At 34.7% G+C, this 26,198-nt stretch overlaps 2 protein-coding genes and 1 long non-coding RNA gene across 4 annotated transcripts; 2 read left to right on the forward strand and 1 right to left on the reverse strand.

Moving 5' to 3' along the window:
* The first annotated feature begins 2,655 nt into the window (after window positions 1–2,655).
* LOC117337059 lies at window positions 2,656–3,816 on the forward strand. Its single transcript, XR_004534746.1, has 2 exons — window positions 2,656–3,391; window positions 3,465–3,816. It is a non-coding gene; the product is annotated as an uncharacterized LOC117337059 (long non-coding RNA).
* A 347-nt stretch (window positions 3,817–4,163) lies between these two features.
* LOC117337058 (transcription factor E2F5-like) lies at window positions 4,164–18,089 on the reverse strand. Its single transcript, XM_033897841.1, is given in 11 exon segments — window positions 4,164–9,315; window positions 10,241–10,285; window positions 10,898–10,999; window positions 11,847–11,964; window positions 12,392–12,613; window positions 12,881–12,989; window positions 15,041–15,074; window positions 15,077–15,183; window positions 15,454–15,507; window positions 16,067–16,176; window positions 17,939–18,089. Coding segments are annotated over 11 exon segments (1,128 nt in total). The 5' UTR covers window positions 18,050–18,089; the 3' UTR covers window positions 4,164–9,199.
* A 64-nt stretch (window positions 18,090–18,153) lies between these two features.
* On the forward strand, window positions 18,154–25,375 carry LOC117337057. 2 transcript variants are annotated; one of them, XR_004534745.1, is made up of 3 exons: window positions 18,154–18,303; window positions 20,813–23,806; window positions 23,837–25,375. XR_004534745.1 is itself a non-coding variant. In XM_033897840.1 (2 exons), the coding sequence occupies exon 2, from the start codon at window positions 20,839–20,841 to the stop codon at window positions 22,648–22,650; it is 1,812 nt and encodes a 603-aa protein (XP_033753731.1). In that variant the 5' UTR covers window positions 18,154–18,303; window positions 20,813–20,838; the 3' UTR covers window positions 22,651–25,375. The 2 variants fall into 2 exon arrangements, 1 of the variants encoding a protein (XP_033753731.1); XM_033897840.1 differs by having other exon boundaries at window positions 20,813–25,375.
* The last annotated feature ends 823 nt before the right edge of the window (window positions 25,376–26,198 follow it).

Genomic DNA, 26,198 nt, shown 5'->3' on the forward strand with positions numbered 1-26,198 from the left:
TCATTATGTCGATAATGAAATGGTGTTTTTACATTGTTTTAAGCAGCGTCTGATAGATAATTTTATTCAGGCTAGAAATGAATTTGTTGAAATGTCGTCAAAATGCTTTTCGTATAAATTCCTTATTGATAACTGTACGTTACAATTTTATTTAACAAAGTCTATTCCAGAAATATATCTTAAATTTATTTCGAACTTACGACTGTCATCTCACCAGCTTTATGTAGAGGGTAGGTATCGTAATAGCCCATGGGCGAATAGAATTTGTCGTAAGTTGTGACTAAAACCAGGTAGAGGATGAGTTTCATTTTGTTAAGTTCATTAAAATGTTTACTGGAATCGCCCATCTTCATATAAACTTATCCAGCTGTTGTCTGTACGTAACAGGAAAGAGCTTTGTAATTTAGGGCAGTACTTGAAATTGTGTTTTACAGCACGATCTAGATCATGCTCGGCTTTAGCTTATTTTGTTTTCACTCATATCAGTTTCTAGGTTTACCAACATTATAACCGTCTACCCCCTGACTACACTTTTGTATGTCATAACATCTGTAACATTTACCGTAATATTTATTTTCAATACATATATATATATATATTAGATCTACTCTATATGTTAAGTAATTATATCAATACTGTCCATCTTGCGTTAATTGTATCATAATTATATTAATTAAAGATTGTAAATTGTATGATGTAATCGTTTAGTATGCTTATGAGCCGTAAGGCGAAACATTGAACATTAAATAACCTACCTGATCTTATGTGTTTTCTTCTGTGTACTTCAGCTTCCTCCCACATATATATACAAAAAATGTATATAGACTATCATTTGGAAAATCGTGCCAAGCCCCTGTGCTTCCTCCCACATCAACACTTTCTGCAACCTTCAGTTCAGTAGGTATGATTAATGTAATGACATTTATTTTGAATCAAAACGAGATCCCAGATGGATATATGCACCCACCACCGAATCATTCTTTTCTCTACTTTCCCTTTAATCATTTGATGACAAGAGAGATCCAATTAAAAAGAACTTTCTGTGTATAAGAAAGTGTGATACTACCTAAGCTTCAACTGTTAGAATCAAAAATGGCAGTCTGTCGGCCATTTTGTTTTCTGGATTTGCCAGGTTTGGAGGTGGAGGAAAGCCGGAGTACCCGGAGAAAAACCACCGGCCTACGTTCAGTACCTGGCAACTGCCCCACGTAGGCTTCGAACTCGCAACCCAGAGGTGGAGGGCTAGTGATAAAGTGTCGAGACACCTTAACCACTCGGCCAGAGTGGATCAGACTCAATATTAAATGGGCACAAATAGGGACCAAGGGGAACCTACATATAATGTTGCCGAGACAAGAGCCCCAGGGCACTAAATTGACCAAACCCCCCCCCCAATATAGTTTGGTCAATTTGACCGATTTTGGCCCTGTCCAGCCCCTGAGGGTCAGTCAGGACCAATATGTGCAAACCATCATACACCATCCCATAATGATAATTCTAACAAAGTTTGAATTATTTCTAATGTCAATCCAACAAATTATGCTCAAAAAGGTGATTTCACCATATAAACTAAAATAAAGTTTACTCCCTTCCATGGGGGGAACGCCAAAACCCCAAGGTCATGAAATTCACAATAATGGTAAAGCACCTTAATACCATTCTGCCTATAAATAGTATTTGATTCTACCTTATTAGGATCTCGAGAAGAATATTGAAATTTCAATTTGACCCCTTTTTGCCCTGAACCTCAGGCCCCTTGGGGTGAAGACCATATAATTCACAATTTTAGTTTATCTTTGGCCACCTGGTTATAGTGGGTTAAAAAACAAAATCGCACTAATGCTGAGAATGCTATCGTCATATGAACACCATGTGACCTTGTGGTAAAGGAGAACAGGTTTGTGTTTGCTATATGTTACAATGGGATCCTTGACCTTAACATATTACCTGATGACCTTGAACTTTGTGTCATGTGATTTCTAATTTGATTCTGGCATAGCCATGTTTTCATCAAAATATGTGTAATTTGATGGCCATTATAGCAATGACAAGGCAAATTCAATTTTTAAGAAATATTGAACCTGATGTTTGAGACATCTGAAATGTTTAAATGCATGGACCCATTACTAAAGTGTACCTGGAAGTACCATACTTAATTTAGTAGTGGCAGATCATACGTTGGTCATTACCATGGTCACAGTGGGTAGTCATTTTGTCCCCTACAACCCTGGTGACAGGTCCTGATAGGAACAAAAGATCTCTAAAATATTTCTTTTTCATGATTTATATGGCCAAATATAAGTCTCAGCACCACTGACCTCCATTTTTGAAGGTCAGATTCTGATTTTATAACACTTCACTGTAACACAAACTTCACTTTAGGCATGTTGCTATTTAGAAATTGTTCGAAGATTTTCAACACATTTGACCCATGTGACTTTTAAGTGGATCACTCCAATTCTAAGCCAAATGCTTTGCCACATAGTTTTATTGTTATGAAGAAGACAAAACAAAGTTAAGTTGCCCAAATAGCTAACTTTCCAATTTCAGACTGTACAGGGAAAAATAATCTTTCAACATCCAGCTGGTATCAAATTGTGATCTTAATGTTAACACAAGTCTCTGTAAATACATATGTGAAAGAAAAAATAAGAAAAGTCTCCGAGAAGTTGTAACAACAGTTTACTTACAACAACAGAACTATACATTTTTATTAACAGATCAAAAGGCTGAAGCCTTATAACTATGATGTAAGTATCAACACATCAGTAATATATATGGGTTATCATGATGAAAAGTGGCTTCATACACATAATGGATGAAAATGAAAATAGACAGAGGCAACTTCTTAGTTCTTTACCAAATTCAATTTATCAATACACTTCATAACTTGTATTCCAAAAGCACTTAAAAAAATCATACTCAAAAAATTGTTTGAGAGGAAATTTCCTGTGGTAAACATGGTACTGAAAGAAAAATGTTTTCTTTCAACTCTAAAAGAAGATAACCATATGACATATACATCTTAAGGCAAAACCTCTAAAGTAAAGAGTCAAATCGAACAAGTGTTTAATGATTACCAGAGTTTTCTACTGGCGTACAAGTTATCAACCATCGTTCATGCATATCTAACTTTCAAATACTGTAAACATATTCATTCTGGAGTACTCACATTTTAGCATATAACCGAATTTTAACAGATTAGCACAATTATTGACTGGTGCATTAATTAAAGTTGCCATAGAAAACAATATAAGATATTTCAATTGGTGCAATCAAAATTTGGCAGAAGGCTTTTTTAAATGAAAAAAAAAAACATTCAACAAAATTTACTGCTAAAATATATATGTTTACAGTACAGGTTTTGGGTTGTTCCAATAATGTTGTACAGGTTTTGGGTTGTTCCAATAATGTTGTACAGGTTTTGGGTTGTTCCAATGATGTTATATATGTTTACAGTACAGGTTTTGGGTTGTTCCAATAATGTATTGTTTCACGATAATAACAGGTACATATATTTCTATAGTACTAGTATGATTAGATATAGTATACAGTATCTAAAAGTAAACAATGTTTTCTATATTCCACATAGATTATTAGAATAGTAGTGTTTAATTTTTTTTTGTTTATTTTGAAGCTATAGGATGTAACTGAATAAAGTATATCAGTGAAACTTCATTAATGAAGTGATTTGCTATTTTAATTTTATTTTGTTGTTTGAACATTAACATTAAGAGTATATGCTATTTTTCCAGAAGAGTTTGGCAAAAAAAAAAAAAATCTGGCCTTTAAGTAATTGTCTTCTTGTTAAAAAAAGAACACCAAAGTTGATTTCATGATTATGATAACACACAGGCAATCATAAAATCTCAATTACTGATCACAAAGTCTGTTTAAGATATAAGATTATATCCATGGGAAGATTACTCCAAATATTACCCTGGTACAGCGGAAACACATACTGTATAAAGCAATAAATTTTTCAATATAGAAATACACTTTGGGATTTGAAACAGAACATCATGCCTGCTTGTACCAGTAATTCACTACATTTTTTTTGATAATATATCAATATCAAAAAGGGGCCGCTCTAACGAATACCATATGAATAATTCCACAAGGGGGGGAATAATAATGCTATTCTCCTTTCAAATGTCGTAAAAACGACACTCCTACCTTGAGCAGTGTATATGAAATACGGCCTTGAACACATTTGTGAATGTAACACAGCAGCACACCGTTTATACAGTAAAGTATATATATGGCTTCACTACAAATCTCAATGACCTTGGTCCAACCTTTTAGCCATTACCAAACAAGACAAGTACCCATGGGTTAGTACATAACACCATCATATAAATGTTTGTAACCAATATAAATACAGCAAACACTTACAACAGTTGTTTTACACTTATCATATAATCAACAAGTAAGAATTGATAGAATCTAAAAATAGTTACCTAAGTTTTGAGTTTCTGTTACACCAGAAGGTATGTGAAAAGATTTTTGTATATCACAACTAGAGAAAGATTTCAATCAGATTAAAATACAAAATGTACAATATATCTTCATAGCGTAGGTGTATTGAGATGTATTTTAATCAGATTGTAAATGATTTTAAGAGAAAATCTTATAATAAACCCTACATAGGTTGTGATATACATTTGTATATGAAAATCTTATCATATATATAACCAACTGGTAGGAAATATTTGATGACACTAGAATATGTTTGTAGCTGTGGGATTTCATTTTTCTCCTCCCTTCGAAATAATCTCAAAACGTTTGATAGATCTAACTAAAATTTACATGAAAAGCCTTGTTAAGTATTGTTGAATTAAATAACTCTCTTGAAACAGTATAACTTATGGTAACACATGGAGCGCGCATGGAAAGGACAATCATATGGCACATGATGAATTGTTGAGTAAAAAAAATTCAACTTACGTAATCACGTAAACAGATTTCCAAATACTGTGAATGTACTTTTTTGGCGTGCTCAAATTTTAGCGTAAAAGCTAATTAAAACCAATAAACAGAAAGATAGATTAGCGACCGGCAATACTAGCCATATAAAACATTGTTGATAAACTACCATTTTAGTGCAATCAAAATATAGCGAAACTCTTCAGTGCGAAAATCACTAAAATAAGATTACTGCTAAAATATTTAAGTTTACAGTACCATGCAGGATTGAATGAAAACAGATTTCAAATTCCTGTGTGAAAGATGTTCTCTTCAGATTATGACTAATGCGTGAAAGTTTGCAGTTAATTTTCTTAAGTATTATACTGAGGGTTACGTATCTTTTCAGATTTCTATACATTTTTCAAAAGAATACTGTAGACATCTTTCAATTATAAGACTTCAGTGTATTGTAGAAGTTTACAAATAAAATTAACAGAAACATAAATTGGTGCACCACAATATTTGTCACTTAAATCAATAAACAACAAATTATATAATTCAACATTATTCTTTTAGTGCGGAGAAATCCTTACTTATTATAATAGCCGCTGAAATATTGGCATTATTTGAGTAAACATGATGATAGCACCATATAGCATACAAAATGCTATGCGACATCCGTTTGCCGATGAAAAAAATGAATTAGTATCTAAAACACAAAAATGTCACGTACTTTGATGCGATACATTTTGCATATGAATACATGTACATGGTTTGATGATGTAAGCTTTTGATTACAAACATAATTCTTTAACAAAATAAACATAGTATATATGCAATTTCTTCCATAATCATTTTTTACAACAAAGTTTTAAGAAATATTCTTTATAACTTGAAAACCTACGGGGAATGTTGAATATGAATAAATTGTAGTTCATCTATCATCTTTCGCTGCTTTTTAATACACTGTAGTTACACAAGATATGGTCAATGGTAGAAATTATACTGAATTTATCCAGTAATAAACCCAGGGGTCCAAAAAAATAAAACTTATCGTGGAGTAATTAGGGGTATATAGCTTATTGCAGAACAGTGGAATAGTCTTTGATGAATTTTTTTTTACTGAAACAAAAAGCCATAGCTAGGCTTATTACCAGACATGGACTTATTACAAGAGATGGGCTTATTGACAGATAAATACAGTATACTACAGCATTAATTCTGAACCTTTTATGTCAGGGGGAGAAGACCTGGGGGTTCAGATTTTGTAAGGAATGATAATTTGTGTATTTCAGGGCCAACCGTTTTTCACACAGTACTCATTTAATAGTGTTTACAAGTCAACTAGCATCCAATGTATTTCAATACAAAATCAGATTTAAATGCAACACAGAAAATGTCAATGTGTACATTTTCATTTTTCTTATAACCCAAAATAGACATATAACAAGGAAAAAAAAAATAAAAATCCCATCACTCACTGAAAACAATGGTAATATAGAAGATATTATCCATTTTCAACTCTCAGTATGGGCTAACTAACTAGAAAATTGTATACTAATGTTCAACATAGACATGTACATTAAGATTAAGGAACTTACAGTATTCTACTTACAAATCTAACATAACTACGTAAAACAAAGTACAAACATAATCAGTTTTTCCTAGTCATGTAAGATTAAATGAATATATATACACTTTTGTTTTCTGATAACATTTATTTCCCTATAATAAAATAAAAACATATAGTGTGTACATTAAAATTTACTGTACTTTTGGTTAATTACACACAGATCAGAAAGATTTTTATCATTTATATTACCCAAATAAGGTACTTAGCATTATTGATATATTAAATCTATATGTCAAAAATAAAAATAAAAAATCAGCCACAATTACAAAATTTTAAGCTTGATTTTTTTTCTTTTATTTTACACAAGCGAAACTAAAAAAAATCCAAATAGGTCAGAAGTTCAAATCTGTTATGAGTTATTCATGATTAATTAAAAAAAAAGTAATTGTTTGACAAGATACATATTTATAGAACAGAGCATTTTATTACAAAGAAAATATCACAGTTAAATAATTCATAAAGAACAGAGGAAGAGTATGCTACTGTAAAAATAGCGAGATAAATATTTCCTCGTCAGGGTGTTGGGTGAATGGATTATCAATTCAACCATCTCAAGAACATGTACATATATGTTAGCGTTTAACATTTCGTGTCTGTTTTGGTTCCTTTCTTACGCTGTAACAGCTATCCAATAAAACATCTATCCAGTTAACATTGGAAAACTGAAATTGGTGGGTGATCGAAAAAATTCAGCATATTTTGGTACTGTTTGAAATTATCAACTCTGTGGTCCCCGTTTAACAAAGCTAGTGTCCCCACCTTGGACACATGAAGTAGAATTTTTTACCAGAAAAGCCATATATCTCTTCTGAAACATATTTACAACTCCAAAATTTGCATCCACAAAAAATGTGAGAACTGCAATATCCAGGTAAAGATACACTCTTTACACTGTGTGCAAAAACTTTCCTGAATACCATCCAAAAAAAAGAAGAGAAAATTCCATACATAATACACGATACATATACATTTTCTGTTTTCGTCTTACCAAACTTTTGAGCTACTTTTATTACTAGATCAAAGAAACTTTTCACAGACATGTGCAACAGTAAACGCTGCCCTTAGTGACAGTAATATAACATATGAGACTTTTAAGAACACATACAAACTTCAAAATAAATCTTTGCCATTTTGTAACTGCCAGTTTAATTTACTGCAAGCCCTTTGATATCATAACATTGATTGAAATTTATACATTAAGTCAACTAAGACAATTAAGTTTGGATTTGAGTAGAGCCAGGTTTGCTCTTCCAGTAATAACAGAAATGATACACACAGTTCAAAATATGCAAGTAAATTCTGCTTTAAATTTGACATATGCAATAACCTCTGATTTTCACTTAAATAACAAATAGTGTTAAAACGGCAGGAAAATTGTGTCGTCAATATCACTTAGAACTATTCTTTAAAGTTGCGTTAATAGCTGTTCATCCTGCCGTCATAGGGATCATTTCTCATACAATGTCTGTATGACACCCTAACACAAAATAATAAATTTCTATACAAACTCTTAAAAATTTGTTTCAGACATGAAGAAACAAAATTATTCTTTTTGTTGTAAACCAATATAAAAGAAACTTCTCTGTTTTGCCCTATCATATATAAACTTTCCACTTTCTCGATCCCAGTTTGAAGATCCGAGACTCCAGGAAACTGATGTTTGGCAGCATACCATATAAAGAGTCTTAATGCCTATGGAAGATTGCAAAATGGTGACTATGGCATAGAATTATTGAATTATTAGAGCTTAATGAATGTTCCGACTCTCAAATGACAGGCCAATATCACCTTCCTTGTGTCATAAATCCTCTCAAAATGTAAAATTATGCGATCAGACAAACAAGATCTTGAATATTTTTGACTTCAAATTACTAGATTACATATACTGCTCTAAAATGCCAAGATAATCTCTAACATAGCTGCACACATGACTTGATCATGTTTGTTGGCAAGGTTACGACAAATCAATGGAAATGAAGATTTTTTTCAAAGTAAGAAATCAAATTCTTGGGCATAATTAATTGGGAATTGGAGTGAAATAGTTGTTTATAGTTTTTCAATCAAGAGTTAAGCAGTTCAAGTTATATTCTAATGGAAAACTGAACTGGTACACTTCTTGGTTTTTGGAACATTCCTCCTTAAGTATGGATCAACCTCATATTTGGACACAACCAATAAATCCTAGACAAGTATCCTAGACAAGTGTTGGTCCGCACGAGATTCGTTGTTAATGCTAGTACTCCAGTGTGTGACGAACACGACGATGATAAAAGATGATTGGCAGTAGTTGAGTTGATGACAGCGTCTCTGGCAGTGTAACGAATTCTAGCACTATATAGTGTCTGTGGAAGAACATACCTCATTACTTAGTTCAGGTCTTGTGTTTAGTAAAATCATCACTATGAACAAGGCCTGTACCCCTAAAACATACAGGGTGGAGATGTGCTGACGCTTTCACGGCCTGGTCAATTATAGTCTTCTCATGAATTTTTGCGCAAGACTGGCCATGGTTTGTCCAACAAAAAACAAGCTGCCTTTCATGCTGGTGAATCACAAGGCTGTTTTGTGTTTAGAAATAACCAAGACCTGCAGCACAATCAAATCAGACTAATGTAGTCTGTTGAAGGCACAGTGAGGTAGATGGTAGGTCTAGCTCTATCACATCGTTAGCAGGGGCACATCAAAAAGGTCACATGCTCCTTCACTGTCGTCAAGGTTGAAATAGTAATCTCGATCGCTTGGGGGCGGGCTTAACCTCAACAGGGGTGCAAACGCTGTAAAATCAAACAAACTCAATATCGTGAAACATTCTTTAGATTTTTTATCACAACCAAACCAAATCAGATTTAAACGGACTAAATCTTTGCCTTTCTTCTGTCATATAGTAAAATCTATTAGAGTAGAATGCTAAATACTGTATTTAGGGGTAATTTTGGTTCTTTGGTTATGCAAATGTTAGATTAAGTGATTTCTTAACGACAGGTAAACCTCTATTAAAACTGCAACATCAGGAAAGGTATCCAGGTTGGTAAGTTGGACACTTTACTGTGAGTATGGATACCAGGAGGTATGCCGGGCGATTAAAGTGGAATATAAATATAAGTAGGGGAGGGCGGCTTAATCACAACATACTCATTAGCATTAGTAGTGACATGGTCTTGGAGGGGCTAGTCATGGTGAAGCTTCTGCGATAGAGTATGTTGTGGATAAGTCCCAATAATATATAATAGGTTAACTTGATTTAAAAGGTGGACACAACAGGAGTTTTGATATGTTGTGTTTGGATATACAGCATTCAACTATAACTAATTGACTGTATAATAAATGAATGTTTAACTCATTTTGTTCAGTCGAACATTTTCAATTTATGTTTAACTCATTTTGTTCAGTCGAACATTTTCAATTTACATGTCAGTAGCTACTTTTTTTAACATTACACAAGTAATGTCTCATAAAACTTGTAGGGCATTCATTTGACCCTCGATTTTTTAAAGTAAAATCACCATTTCTTAAGAAATCTAAAGGGTCAAACATCAAACAGAAGTGTCTCTTCCTTCAAACCAAAAAGTCTCATATAATTTTCAGGAGTCAAAAACATACTCTCTTTAGTCTCCTTACTTCTCCAAAAAGGATTGGATTTCATAAAAGAGACCAAAAACATAACTTTACTGCTAGTCTACAACATAACCATGAACTTACCTTCTGAAGACATTAACTCCTCAATTAAATCTCCTTCCATATCACCTGTTGATAAAAGATACATACATAGATGTTAATTGGACAGCACTCTTCCCTACATACAGACGGACACATTTCAACATGTACAGATCATTATTACAGATTTTAGAGTTAGCACAGACTCCATGGAGTCTTGATGTGTTGCCAACCTGCAGTGATCACATATCTGCATCCTGAACTCCTCGGGTATTATCACTGAAATGTAGATTCCCCGAGGAGTTCCTGACGCACATATCTGGTCATAGCCTTCAAAGTCAAGGGTGAAAGTTAAGGGTGTTTTAAAGGGAAACCAAAGTTAAGCGGCCATATAGTCAATTATATAGTTTATATCACATTTGCTTGCAATAATCTTTGCAATATTTTAACATTATTTGAATTATTCAGCTTCCAAAAACTGAAATGTTCATTTCTGATCAAATGTAATGAAATATTGATTCCTAGATTTTTCCTGATGTGAACAGGTTATCATGCCTAAATATCAGGTTGTTGATAAGATGAATTTGGGCGAGTTAATTTGAGACACTGGGTATTCCTAATAAACAAATTGATGATTCTGATTTTCCTAATCATGAATGTTAAGAAACAACATGTAGCAGGTTATAAAGACAATGTTTTTACCAAAGGTGTGTTTGCCTAGATCTGAGCGGTATGGGTCAAGGAGAACATCACTAGGTGGAGTGTCCATTGACGGCGCTTGTAGTGCTGCAGCTGATGTTGAAGCTACAACAAAAAGATATTATCAAATTCTGACATAGGATCTTTAATTTTCTTGCGAAAAAAAAAATGTCCAGTTTTCAGGTAAAATACTTCCAAGTTGAATAAATGAATTAAAAACACTTACATGGCTTTGTTTTCAATACCATTATCTTTATTAACAAGATATTGACGATACTTTTTTGCCGACAGAAAACTGAAGCTAATAAATTATGCATTTGATTGCTAGCTAGACCAGTAATAGGAGTGACCATGTGTGCTATTCACACTGACATAAATTTTATATTTCGTAGGGGTAAAGAGCCAACGTCATACTGCAGGTTGAGGTCCTGTAGGTGCCGTAATCACGGTTTGGATACCTCCGAGTATGCAAAGCAATTGAGAAAGTGGGTGATAAAGATGAGAATTCAATCGCAACAAGCAACAGGATTGGTGGTTATTTATCCTTTTATTTGTCTACCAATTTAGCCCGAACACCTGAAGAAGCCCATATGTTTTGGCGAAACCGGTAGACGCGTAAAAATATAAATAACCACAAATCATGTTGCTTGTTGCGATTGAATTCTCATCGTTAAGTTTTATATTTGATGTATTTGTTCATCGAAATACTGATAATAGATTAAATTCCACTACTCAATGATAATGTGAACACAGATGGAAATCTTGCTAAAAATTCTCAAGAGTGATGAGAAAAAAATGTCCAACAAATTAACATTTTCTGACATCTGGTCTCAAGGATGCTGGCTAGCATTTGACTAGATACATATATGAAAACAGTCCTTTCAGGAACACAGGGCCCAATATAATTTGTAGATTTGTCGGATGTTTTGACGATGACCAATACCAATCCTACCTATAGGTTGTCCCAGGCCAGATTTGCGTGGTGATGATCGTGTTGCCATTCGTGTGGTGGGAACTGTCACATCTACTACAGGTTGTGACTGCCGCAGGGGAGATTTTACAGGGGAACGCTGAAACAGCAAGAAAATACATTTTGAATAACTATATTAAAATAGACATGTTGCCATAACAGATATAAGTAAGAAGTTTATCGGCACAACACTCAAGTGTTCAATCCAGGCCGCACCATTGCATCCATGACCCCTTTATAATTCAAACAAACTGGCTCTCTCCCTCTCGTTGCTAATCCTGAATTGAACACGGACTATACTACAGCACAAAGTCAGGAGACTAATTTTTTTAAACAACAAAATATTTCATTAATATATACATTTGCATTGATCAACATTTTTGTATCACTTCAAAGAGTTTTTACCTCGATACGAAACACAAAGAAAACATGAAGCCAGGAAAAATATATGTATAAATGACCATTATCTATGATTTGATGTATTTCTTGCTGTAATTTTTTATGTGGAAATTTTAAGCCATTTTTACCTTTAGCAATGATTTTCCTTTGCCAGACACTGCAGGCTGGTTTGGGTCTACATTTTGGTTTTGAGCAACAGTGACCTGGTTTGCCACTGGATCTTCTTTTGGGGGCGGTACTTGCACCACGACAGGACTTGTGTTATCTGTGTCTTTGTTGACCAGTAATACGTGAATTGGCCCGGACTGACTTTTCAAATGTATTTGATAGTTTTTCTTAAAACCAGGACCCTGAAAAATCAACAAATATCAACTGAATTTTGGGTTGCATTGTATCGAACAAAAATATTTCAACAAAACTTCATCTTTATCCCAACAACGGTTCCCAGCGTTAAGAATACTGTAGGGACTTCCATTAATTTTTGAAAAATTTAAATTTAAGAATACAGAGACATCTTTTGATAATTATTACTTAACTCCCCCCCCCCCCCCCCCCCCATTTTGGCTTGGATGCTTGTAAAGGTTGAGAGATATTTGTCATTAAATATTGAAACTTACAATTTCTGGTATGGGAACCTCAAGCTGCGTTCCTGAGGGTGCTTGAATAGCTAGTAATGTATCGCCTTTGAAACACTTGCATATGTCTTCATGTGTTACGTAGGCTAGTCTGATGTAGGTTAAGACAAACAAAAGTCATAATAGGTATCTCATTAACAGAGTCGTAGTGATTAGTGAAATAAATATCCAAGGTGCTTTAATTTCAGTTATTCAAGAAACTCAAGGGGATTAAAGGACCTGCCTGGTTTTGGAGGTGGAGGAAAGCTGGAGTACCCGGAGAAAAACCACCGACCTACGGTAAGTACCTGGCAACTGCAATTCCGAGGGATAAATCACATGAATTAGAAGCAAATTACATAGGGTCTAGTATTGTGAGCAATGCTGTATAAAATGAAACTTTCGTGGTGTATAAACTTTCATGGTGTATAAACTTTCATGGTGTATAAACTTTCATTGTTTTTGTGGTTGCTATATGGAACCATGAATATAAATAAAGGAATATTGTTGTATGTATTATTGTTTAAAACAGGAAGAATACAGTCCTGCTTCAAGTTTAAGACTACATACAATGGATCTGTAACAAATACTTAAAAAGATATATACAGTCAAACCTCGATGATTCGAACTTCGTTGATTCGAATTTCTCGCTGTATCGAACTTTTTGCTTGGTCCCGAATTTCCTTACTATATAACGCTACTAACGAACCTATGCATGATTCGAATTTTTATAAATCGAAGTTTTCGATGTATCGAACTTTTTTCATGGCCCGTTAGCTATGATGTCATAGGTAATTGACATCTCATGATTCGAACAAAAGTTTACCTGTACTGACCACTGGACAGGTGTTGGTCGTGACCCCCGCGGCAAGATTTCACACTTCTCCCCTAGATGCCCTGACTGACAATAGGGATAACGATAGCGTGTGTTTTCACTCCCGATCATGGGGTTAATTAATAATCAGACCAATTTGATAGATAAAAGGTGTATTTAGAAGCCATGACATTTAATCACTCCGGTAAAACATTTCGGAAGTCGTCTCTGATAATCTTCGCCGCCATTAAAATAAGCGGTCTGTGAGTAAATTTTACGGAACTATAAAACAAGCGGACCAATTTTAAACACAAACAATTAGCGATGTCTTCACTCATAAGTGTCACATTGCAAACTTATACATAAATATCCAAGTAAATCGAATATTTGTCATTCAATCATGCATTCCGTATTTTATATGCACATAACGTAACCGCACGTGTCTTTAGCAGAAAAGCCTAACGACTTACGTAAGTGTGCATTGTATTTCTTTTGCTTTATCTGTTAAACGCGATATAAGTGTTTTGTAACCGATACATAGTTTGTTTAATTAATAAAATGCTTAGGTATAATTAATGAAAAGCATTTTTATTTTGTTGTGTTTGAGGTATAAATTAACTTTTGAGCCTGACAGGCGACGATCATCACGAAGACACCGAGGACATGTAACATTAACATATATGGTCATTATCAAGAAAACATCGATCTATTGTCAACCATGAATAATTCGAAGTCCCGCTGTTTCGAAGTTTTGCTGTTAGTCCCTTGAACTTCGAAACATCGAAGTTTGACTGTATTTATAAGATTTTGAAAGTGTAAATTCTATTAATGAATTGCAGCTCTTCTCAACATTTTTTCTACAGTTTTCATCAAATTTTTTGTTGTCATTAATGAACATTACAATATTAACTGTATCAATTTCTCGAATTCTGAACTTCCAACTTGAGTCTTGAGACCCAGTTACTCCTCAACAGAGGATTTTCATGTGTACTGCACGCCCATTACATGACAAGCAATGAATGTGTACCATGTTATGTGTATGTCAGTTGAACTTTGATTTAGAAAAAAGTAAACTTTATTTATTTTAAAACAATTGCGAAAAAGTTATATCAACTTTAATATTCTAATAATGCTAGTTGGCTCAGATTAAAATGTGCAAGGGGTCTTACTGTGGGAGGAAACAAGAGAATCAGGGCAAAGCCGACATGGTCAGACTGGTGACACCATACTTTTCATATCCAATCAGGGAATCAAACCCCGGCAGCCTAGGTGAAAGGGAAGTACGGTATGTTACCACTGTGTCATCCGACCACTTAAGTAGGTGATCATTTAGAATCATCAAAGGATACTTTGTATTTGTGACTTCATCTGTGACATTCTTATACTCTGTTGTACCCATATCTTGTGCTGGTCCAATTCTGCCTCCTGTTGTTCTAGCTCAGCTATTTCATCTTTCAAATGCCCTAGTCTATCTGCGATTTCCCGTGATCCTCTACAAAAAGATTTTTTAGTTGTATTTGTGTTCAATAAAAATAACCGTCAAGTTTCAGAATTTTCTGAACTGTTAATTTATCTTAATAGTGATAATAAATATTTGAAATTCTTTGATAAGATTTTGGCTAATTTGTTTGTGTATATATATCAATCAATTATTTTAATATACAAGTAAACAGTCCTGATCTAGCTATTTTACAATCTTAAATGAAGGTAATAAATGTATAGAAAATTTTGTTTCAGTCAAAGCATGGTTTAGGATACTCACCTCTCTGGGGTATTTGGAATACCATCTACAGTAGGATAGCCGGGACACGATCCTCTGGAAAATAAGTAATTATCAATGATGCCTAATTAGTTATTATCAATGATGCCTAATAAGTAATTATCAATGATGCCTAAGAAGTTATTATCAATGATGCCTAATTGGCTATTATCAATGATGCCTAATTAGATATTATCAATGATGCCTAATTCCACTGAATCATAGAATTTATCATTCAGATACAACATTTTTTTCATATCTGTGAAAAGTAAAAAAAAAAAAATTATTTGATCATGCTTGGAAAATGTATTTTGACCTGAACAAGCAGTTCATTATCTGAAACCTTTGATCCAACAATTGCATCAAAAATAAACTAACTACATGATCCAGGAAATTTGACCGGTTTTTAATCTAAAGAACTATTTTTATTCCCCGTCTGATTCTAATTGGTGATGTCATATGTGATGCTGTAAAGTTATGGCATATATGACAAAACTGGAACGTCAAGCTACTTAGAGCCCTGCAAAGTTTTATTATATGCCCCGGACAAAATTAATCTAAGTTATGTTATAAAACCTATAACAGGGTATATATAGCTAGCTATATAAAAACTTACTTCCATTGTATACTGTTTTTAGACTTTTTCTCTATCAAACCAATTCCTTCCAATACATTAGTTATGTCATAGATTCTTCTTTTCTGACGAACTGCAAGCGTATCAGCAGCCTGAAACAGAAACAGAATGACGCACATCAAACCCCTGCTTGAATACCAACATATTTTATTCTGTATATAAGAATTGAAGAATTAAGATATTGTATGCAATTACTGTTCTAAACAAATACTCCAGGGTCCAGTTGTTCAAATTAAAGGTGAATAGCCTAATCACAGCTGTTTAACAACAATTTTAAAATCCTGATAAAATCTTACAAGTTTCACATTTATGAAAATTTGTCTTACAAACTTCACATTTATGAAAATTTGTCTTAAAAGTTTCACATTTATGAAAATTTGTCTTGCAAGCTTCACATTTTTATGATTAAATTGCTGGGGTTTTTTTTTGTTCTTTTCAGTGAGATGTGGGTATGGGATATCAAACTGCAGCCAATGTATTTTAAAGACTCTGAAATTCCAAAATCGATTTCTTCCACTTAACTATATATAAATGTCAGAATCATTGAAATTTTGTATTCAATATTATATTGTTATTCAATGGATGAAATTAGAATTGAGGTCCAAAATATTTCAATAGATGAGGTCCAAAAGCTAAAGGGATTGTACACATGTGTTGAAAAAAGTTAAAATTGACCTACTTAAATGTTTTGATTTGGAAACATTTCATCTGTAAATATTGAATTACTATCATATTGAATGCTTCAAATCAAGAATTCTGCTGAATAACAATATTATCAATGTAAAACTTGAAATAAAAACTTTAAGTTTCATCACTGCTTGTCTGCTTATAAAACTTTTGGAATTGACTCATTCAGAAAGGTGTTTTTGATTGACAGCGATAAAATCTGCAAATTTTTCAGTTTTGATGCAAATGAAGTGAAAATATTTTACTGTCTTATGTGACCTGATAACAAAAGAAAATGCTTAAATTGCATTGAGCAGTCCGGATCCATCATTATATAATTAGATTCATTACAATTTTATGTCATAAATATGCTACTGATTCCAGTGTTTTGTTAATGCATCTTTTTGTTTTACTTTTAAAAAATTCATTAATTTTAGAAAACTTGGTGGGGTTCTTATTATATTTCACTAGTCTACAATATATTAATTTCTGTCACTTCATCAATTTTCTGCTAGATTATATATATATTTGTCAATTAGATTTGTCAGTCTGCTCATAATTAATGTTTGACGTTTTCTTGACAAATGTTTGAGACATCACTGTACTAAAATAGTGTTTAAGTATATCAAGGGTTATATTTATGGATGAATATTGCAAAAGATTCTAAATGAGTTTGAACCATGCACGTCGCGGTAGGTGGACAGGAAACCGGACATGAATTATTGCATTATAAAAAAATAACACAACACAGAAAAAGTTAAGCATTTTTCAAAGGTAAATAATTCATATGAATAAAACATACAATGTTAAGCTTAAACCACTGCTATATTTGCCTTAAAGTAAACTATCGCACTTAAAAATTTGAAAATATTTATAATTTGTAAATTAAAGAGGTCATGACCCGGCATTCCTTTAGTTTTATTCAATGACATGTAAATCATGTGTCAATATAACATTTGAGACAACTGCAAATAGCGCAAAAAAGACTATTATCATTCAAAATCCAAAATTATTCCAGAAACTGCTGCACACGGTGTAAGTAGCAGGATGTATTACCATGCTGACAGCTTCAAATGAAGACGAACAAAAGCATAAACAAACATGGATACATGCTTTCCATGGGGTCTCCAATTCATACTTCTTTTCGTATCGGGTAAGGATGCAATGGGATATCTAATTTGAACCTACCACTTTCAGATCGAGAACTCCATCTTTGGCTTCTTGCAGTAGTGAAACAAACTTAGTTGTGAGGAGTCCCAAGCTTTTCTCATGTCGGCTCGGGGTGGAATGGTCAGCCATCGTGGTTTGCAGCCGTTGGGACTGAATCCTGGGAAATATCGCGAGAGCAAGGTGCGAGTTACATCCGGGCTATTCAGTAGCCCAAATAATTCAGTCGCTCATAAATCTAACTACACTGAACACAACATTATGTCAAAAGCGAAAAGCGTTTATGTTTCCAGATGTTATGGACGCGACTCTAGCACAGAAGTAGAACATGAAGTCTTATCAAATACCTAACGATTTGATCCCAGCAAGATCCAGGCGCAACAATGGTAAACAATGGTTGTTGTTTGGAAGTGCTTACATACTTAACTGACAAGAATTTGACTCTAACTTCTGATCACTTAATTTAGCTGACCAGCGGCACGCCCCCTCTCCCTGCACAGCAACAGGTTGCAGCTGTTTACAAATTAGGCTGTTTAAGCAGGTGTCCCACAAAATACACAATTACCTCAGTCATCCTACCGGTTCTGTACGTAGTCAAGGCTAATATAATCATGGTCTATTGAAGCAAAAAGACAGGTGCAAATAGATATTTAGAAATGTACTGGAGGTAGTCTGTGTTTTACTTGAGATGATATAGAGGAAGTAGCTTAATTTTTAGTAATTTCAAAGAGGTCCACTATAATGTAAGTATATATAATTATATAAGCATCATATCGTTTACATATGAAATGTTATGTGACCTTCAAAATTTTCGATTAAACATAATTTATTGCTTGGTATGTTCCAGCAATATTATGTAACTGTCATCATAAGGAAGGTTCTTTCATATCAATATTCCTTGTGAAATAGTAGGTAGTGGTCCATTTCAGCATTTCATCCTTCATTTCAGTCATTGCCATACTTGGAAAAGGAGTGTGTAAAGAGGCCTTAGATAATATCTGCACATGTTTCTGCTGAGCCTACCAAACCTTATAGGCCTATAATTTTGTATCTATTCATAAATGGGTTTTTTTTGCCATTTTCAGGGACATAGTTGTTTCTGCTTAGGACTAGAATTCTATTAAAGTAGAAAATTACTGCCTGTAAAAAAAAGTTTTGTCGACCTAACAACCTCGTTTTTTTTTAATACTGTAAATATATAGTGGAAGCATGTATTATTTTTCTAGGCCTTATGACAAATATCCTTCCCATGCTGGGTCTCGAACTTGTCTGACGATCTCGAGAATATAAATATCCTAATCAGTAACTATACCCCTGTATCACTACATTTGTAGTTAATCTTTCTAACTTAAATTCAACGCTGTCAGACTCTAAATTGTACTAAATTGCTAATATCAGCAGAATGATCTCATGAGAAATTGAGTGTCACTGTGCAATGTTTATGGACCACCACATTTACTATGGAGTGGCGTCATTATTCAATTTTGAAACAGCATGATAAAATTGCACAGAAAATTCTCATCTGTTTTGCCAATATGGATTCCTAGTGAACAGTCATCATTAAAGCTGAAATCTAATGAAAATGAAGATTAATGTTAGATACATATATGCTAATACAGTCGAGTCATGTTGGTCTGTGGCACCAGGAATTGTGATGAAATATTCAGGGGAGATAACTTATTTATGTGTTAAAAAGAAAAATGACAATTGACAATACTATTGTTGTATTATTTCATTTTTATTGTCAAGTAATGTTTTTGTTCTTCTATTATCTAATATTTATAATAATTAATCTTTGACTGCAAGAATGAATATTGGATTTTTTTATCCTTATTTTGAAATACAATGTAATCACTTTTTTGGAATTGCATGTTTTCTCCAAAAAGTAAAACTAAGAAAATTAGCATGGAAAGGCATAGTGATTTTTGTTACAAAGCAACTTTTGGAGCAAAAATCATTCATGTCACTTTTCATGACGTTCGATTAATTATTTACTGCCCATGTCGTATCCACTTAATACATCTTTCGAAACACATATTTCTACCAAACAATTGAATTATTTTCCCACATTAAATGACATTTCTAGTTATATAATTTGTATTGAATATTTGAGATTGAACAGAAAACCAAAGAAACAGTGAAAAGATGTAGACCTTGTGACATAATTAAAATGTTTGATTTTTCATGCATTTGAATCAATCATATTATTGAAGTTTGTTGGTTAAAATTTGACATGCATTATCACGGCCATCAGGGCTGTGTCCAGACAACATGAGAGGGTGGCATTTTTTATCACCTCTTGGTGATGAGTCCTACTGTCCTTAGGTGCTGGGACGTTGCCATGGTCATACTAATTGTGACCTATATTTGGGTTAACTTTATGTTGTTATCACAAAGATGGCCGACTATGAACTTATACATATAGTATTATGAACAGTGACAGTATTCAATATCTGCAAAAATCAGGTAAAGATTAGTCTTGATATATAGTAAGTTAACTTAACGACTAAACCCTGGTACATTTATATATATATATAATTACTTCATTATGTATCTATTGCCAAGGCCTTTATTATTACATACACATGTTGTTTTAGGAAGTAGATCACCTGGAAAATTAAGGAATGCATGGCTGAAAGTTTTCTATATCAATGCTGAATACAATATTTTGAAAATATTTTTTCTCGTTCTAGTTATGTAAAGTTATGGCAAACAACAGTTGTTTTAATATTTCAAGAATCTTGACATTTTCCCCCAATCCCATGAGACTGAGATATATCTATACTGACACTGTTACTTCATTTAATCTAGATATTACATGGGAAAAGAAAAAAGATTTTTTTTTTTTTTTTACTAAGATACAAGTTGTTAACAATATATATTCTCTCATTTCAGATGTAACTTAAGATATGCCTCATTAAATGTTGATGAAACATACCTCCAGCAGCCGAGACCACATGATGTCAAGGTGTGACCGTTATCGTCCAATCAACTCATGCTGGGGGTACGGACAACCAATGGACAACTCTCACTCTACCATACAGAAGTTGAGTACGTTGTATTGCGACCCGGAGATGAGCGACCTTCAGCTAGTCGTCGGCGATAAGGTGTTTCACACCCACAAACTCATCTTGAGCATTTCTAGCGATGTACTCAAGACCATGTTGACCAGTCCAACATGGCCGGAGTCCTACAAGGACCAAATTGTGTTACAGGAAGATCCTGAATGTGTCGAGGTGTTTGGAGATTTTTTACATTATCTCTACACAGGGCGAATACACATGAGTCACCTGACAGTCTTGCCGATTCTGTCTCTAGCGGATAAATATAATATCGGTGACCTTTCCTCTCTTTGTATAGACTACATGTGTTCGCATTGTGTGGCGACCAAACACACGAGTCGTGTCTTGTCCTGGTACACATATGCCAACATGTGTGGACACAAACAGTTGGAACATGTGTGTGAAGAGTACATTGTGTGGAATTTTCAGTTTGTCATCGAAACTGATGACTTTTTGTCCATATCAGCTGACATCCTTTTGCATTTCTTCCGATCACCAGACATTGTTGTAAAAAATGAATTATCCTTATATCAAGCTGTTAAGAAATGGGTCATGAAAAAGCTCGGAAGCAAGGAAAAAGACGAGTCTACAAAATCTGTAAGTTCCACGGCACAATTTGTTGTAAGAAACTTGGGACAACACACTCGATTCACGCTGATGACTTACAGTGAACTCAAGTCCCTACAAGATGACAGCTTAGTGGAGATTTTCCGCGACATCCTAGAATCACCTATACAGGCAGCTTTACAAGTCCATATTGCTCAAAAAACTCCTGCTCATCAGACTGAAAATGATACTCATATTTATCCTACAAATGGCAGCTCCTCATCATCACCATTGTCGTCGTCATCGTCATCATTGTGTCATAGTTCACAACTAAAAGATCATATATCCCCTTCCAGTTACCATATACAATGCGAAGGAAGGTTTGTCAAACAGAATTCAGCAGAAAACCATTTGGATGACAGCCAAGGTGGACTGATCAGCCATGATTGTCAACTTAAGTCTGTCCATAACATTCAAAGTGCTACAATACCATCACTGCATGAAATCAACACAAACAAGTTTGATAACTTATCATCAAACAGTCAAAGTGCTCAACTTGTTGATGTTTCTCCATCGAGAACCCCATCAGCTTCGTCAACTGTCGCAGTGAGACAAGATCTCCCTCGAATTTACACGTGTGATTCTTGGTGCACTGAAATGGTCGTGTCAGAACTAGGGGAGATAACTCCTGGCGATGTCTTGGGAGCATTTTTCTCAACGCCGGTGACAGGATGCGAAGAAGACGATAGTTGTTACTGGGACTGGCACATTGATCTTTACCCCAAGGGCGTGACCTTCAAGAAGTGCATGATGATTGGTATGCTCGAAAACAGAGAAATCGACGAAGTGCTTTATGAGACTGTGCGACTGACTGTTACTTCAAACAGTTCGGAGACCCGGAAGGTGAAAATTAGTGTGATGGTGATCGGAGAAGAGGAAGGCCTGGAATATGTTGTACGCGGCTTGACAAAGACTTGTATCTTTGATGAAGATCATGTGCTGTTCAATATCAGCGACATTGTCCCGTATGCTTGTCTCCATGGCAACAAACCATTGTATAAGATTGGTGAAAAGAGAGATACCTTAAAGGTCACAGTGGCCATACGACCTGCCTTAACAGTGTAAACCTAGGTATAGATTGATATACATGTTATACATATTCCAGGGTGTACCAGGTATATAAATGGTGTTTTTTGCTATTATGAGCCCCTTAATTATAAGCTTTCAACACTTGGACATTCTCCATGTGAGCTGTATTTGATAACTTATCCCTGCGTGAGCCCCATTTGACACTTTGACACTCTTTCTGAGCCCTTTTTTTCCATTTCGATTAGTTGAATTTTCAAAACAGTGCTTCGGTTAAAAAAAAAATCAAAAGAAAGATTTATCATTTCTTGTGTTTTCTGGTGTGTTTTTTCTCCAAAAAAAAAAAACCCCATAAAAACTGCTTAAATTCCCTTTTGAAATTAGATGAAGTTTTAACATTGTGCATTGTGAAATTGTAGCATAGTGATGAATTTACAATTGTTTATAGATAGATTTGTTTGCTGTTAATTTTAAGAACAAAAAAAATCACGTAAGTACATGTACTGTACAATATCTGAAAGAAGCTAATGCTGAACTTTTATGTACATTTTGTATACGATTGTGAACCCCTCATAATAAGTCGTTGGACATATAAAGGATCTGCTTATATGTAATTGTGTAAGTATCCAATCCCAAAATGTCCTTATTAGGTCTACAGTCGTCTATTTAAATTCCATTTTCATGAAAGTTCATACATCTGATTAAATTAAAACAATACTTTTTTTGTATCATCCACCTATATTGGGTTAAGAATGGGGGCTCTGTACAGTTTTAATATGATTGCCATGAAAGTTCAAACCCATGTTTCTTTTAGGTAGTGTCTTGCCCAATTAGGACATAACCAAATGTAAGACAGCATGCATATGGACCAACCCATTTCTCAGCTTCCTGATCAAGAGAAATTCAAACCAACACTGGTTGTGAGCGTCAAACATTCACCTCGGTTCTGCACCTGAGGTATAGTTGTAAGAGGATTTGCATTGGAATTGTTTACAATGCGTAATATGTCCGAATCTTAATTTTTGTTTTGTGTAATGTTTCATTTTGTTTTTATATTTCTTAACCAGAGCTTTTCATGCAACTTGTTAGCAAAGGGAGGTAACTTGAAAAGTTAGTGTTTTGTGTTGTGAAGCAAATGTTAAGAAATAAGTTCAGTTACTAGGGATGTCATTGCATTGTTTGGGGCTCAGGGTAGGTGTGACTTCATTGTTGGGGCTCAGGGTAGGTGTGACTTCATTGTTGGGGGCGCTGGGTAGGTGTGACTTCATTGTTGGGGGCGCTGGGTAGGTGTGACTTCATTGTTGGGGGCTCTGGGTAGGTGTGACTTCATTGTTGGGGGCGCTGGGTAGGTGTGACTTCATTGTTGGGGTCGCTGGGTAGGTGTGACTTCATTGTTGGGGGCGCTGGGTAGGTGTGACTTCATTGTTGGGGGCTCTGGGTAGGTGTGACTTCATTGTTGGGGGCGCTGGGTAGGTGTGACTTCATTGTTGGGGGCGCTGGGTAGGTGTGACTTCATTGTTGGGGGCACAGGCCTAGGGTAGGCATCAGTGCATTGTTGGGGGCGCTGGGTAAGTATCTGTGGATTGTTGGGGGCGCTGGGTAGGCATCAGTGGATTGTTGGGGGCGCTGGCTAGGTGTCAGTAAATTGTTGGGGGGCGCTGTGTAGGTATCAGTGTATTGTCAGGGGCACTGGGTACGTGTCAGTGCTTTGTCGAGGGGGCTGGGCAGATCTAGCTGGTAGTGTGGTGCGTTAATATGGTGGAGGATTTTAAAGGCAGTAGATATTTAAATGCCATTAAGACACTAGACCCATATTAATACAAGATCTAGGAAGCACACAGAGTACCTGGAAAAAATCTATTATGGCTGTGCAAGTGATTCCATATACCTTTCTTCTTCCGAACGTGTTACAGAACCCTGGTCATCTAGGTGAAAAGATACCTGGTATGTCTGCATAAAAAGTTTTATGTGATCATATAGTTAAAGATGCATTTATCCTGAAAAAAATGGCTTTTACCAATGCATTATTGTGTAAAATAAAATCTAGAACAGAAATCTATTATTTTTCTTACCATTGTTTTCATATCAATAAACTTATTTTCTATTTAAATTGTTGCATTCTAATTAGTGCATGAGTTTGTTCAAAATATTAATTTTTATTTAGTTTGCATACTGTACAGTTTTAACTTTGAAGGTTTAGTTTTTTTTTCAAAGATTTTCAATGAAAGAATAAAATTGTGAAAGACAGAATATTATGGTCCATTAATTTCTGCACAAAATATATCCTTTTTGCTGCAAATCATTGCTAATACCACAATATTGTAAATTTATTTTTTTCACAGTATGTTACAAATATTTTTTAAAAACATGGGTCGATTATTTATGTAATTTGCCAAGAAAAAAATAACTTGTTCACCGTTCTTAAAATCGATTTTGCATTAATCCGTGTATGTATTATTATGACTTCATTGTATAATTATGAAACTTCCAAGAGCTTTTTGTCAGATTTTTCTTATAGAAATTGTATGACCCCATGTTATATCGTTTATTTAATATATACATTGTGTACCTGCTTTGCTTACTTGATTGTTTGATAGTGATTTATTTTTTTGTTTAAGTTTTCATATTATGATCATACAGAGAAGGTTTTGTTAATGAGGAGACAAGCAGTATATAGTACTGTTATATATCATGGTAGCCATGTTTTGCCTTTAAGAAGAGAGCCTCTGATATTCCCGTATGATAATAAAAATGTTTATTCTGACGTATTTTTATAGTATTTTATTAAGTGTTGGACTTTCTGATGTCCTTCAGTGGCAAGATTATGTCCCACTATCAAGCCACAAGTGATGATGTCCCTCTGTCCATGGTGGTCGAGTGGTTAAGGTATACCGGCACATTATCACTAGCCCTCCACCTCTGGGTTGCGAGTTCGAAACCTACGTGGGGCAGTTGCCAGGTACTGGCCGTAAGACGGTGGTTTTTATAGATCTCCGGGTACTCTGGCTTTCCTCCACTTCCAAAACCTGGCATGTCCTTAAATGACCCTGGCTGTTAATAGGATGTTTAACAAAAACAAACCAAATGTCCCTCTGTCCAACCACAACTGAAGATGTCCCACTGTCCAACCACAACTGATGCGATGTCCCACTGTCCAACCACACCTTATGATGTTCCACTCTCCAACCACAATTAAAGATGTCCCACTGTCCAACCACAACTGATGCGATGCCCCACTGTCCAACCACAACTGAAGATGTCCCACTCTCCAACCACAATTAAAGATGTCCAACTATCCATCCGCAACTCATGAACATGTCCCAATTCTGAGCCAAACTGATGAAAATATCCTACTCTCCAGTCACAACTTACAAAGATGTCCCATTTTCCAACCAAAAATGATTAAGTCGTCCCACTATCAAACCACAACTAAGTAAAATGTCCCACTATCCAACCAGGGTTTCCTTGAGAGATGAAACAAATTCTTGGGAGTTAAAAAATTTCAAGTGGCAACCGTCAAGCCCTGGTCAAGCCCCGCTCTTCTAGCTGAAGATGAAGATTATTATTAGTCCCCTACCAGTGAAAGC

Source organism: Pecten maximus, chromosome 11 (assembly GCF_902652985.1).
Source record: "Pecten maximus chromosome 11, xPecMax1.1, whole genome shotgun sequence".
Classification (NCBI taxonomy): domain Eukaryota; kingdom Metazoa; phylum Mollusca; class Bivalvia; order Pectinida; family Pectinidae; genus Pecten; species Pecten maximus.

What these genes read in the sequence shown, in the direction of transcription:
- LOC117337057 (XM_033897840.1), top strand. Translation starts at nt 20,839, where the DNA reads ATGTTGATGAAACATACCTCCAGCAGCCGAGACCACATGATGTCAAGG.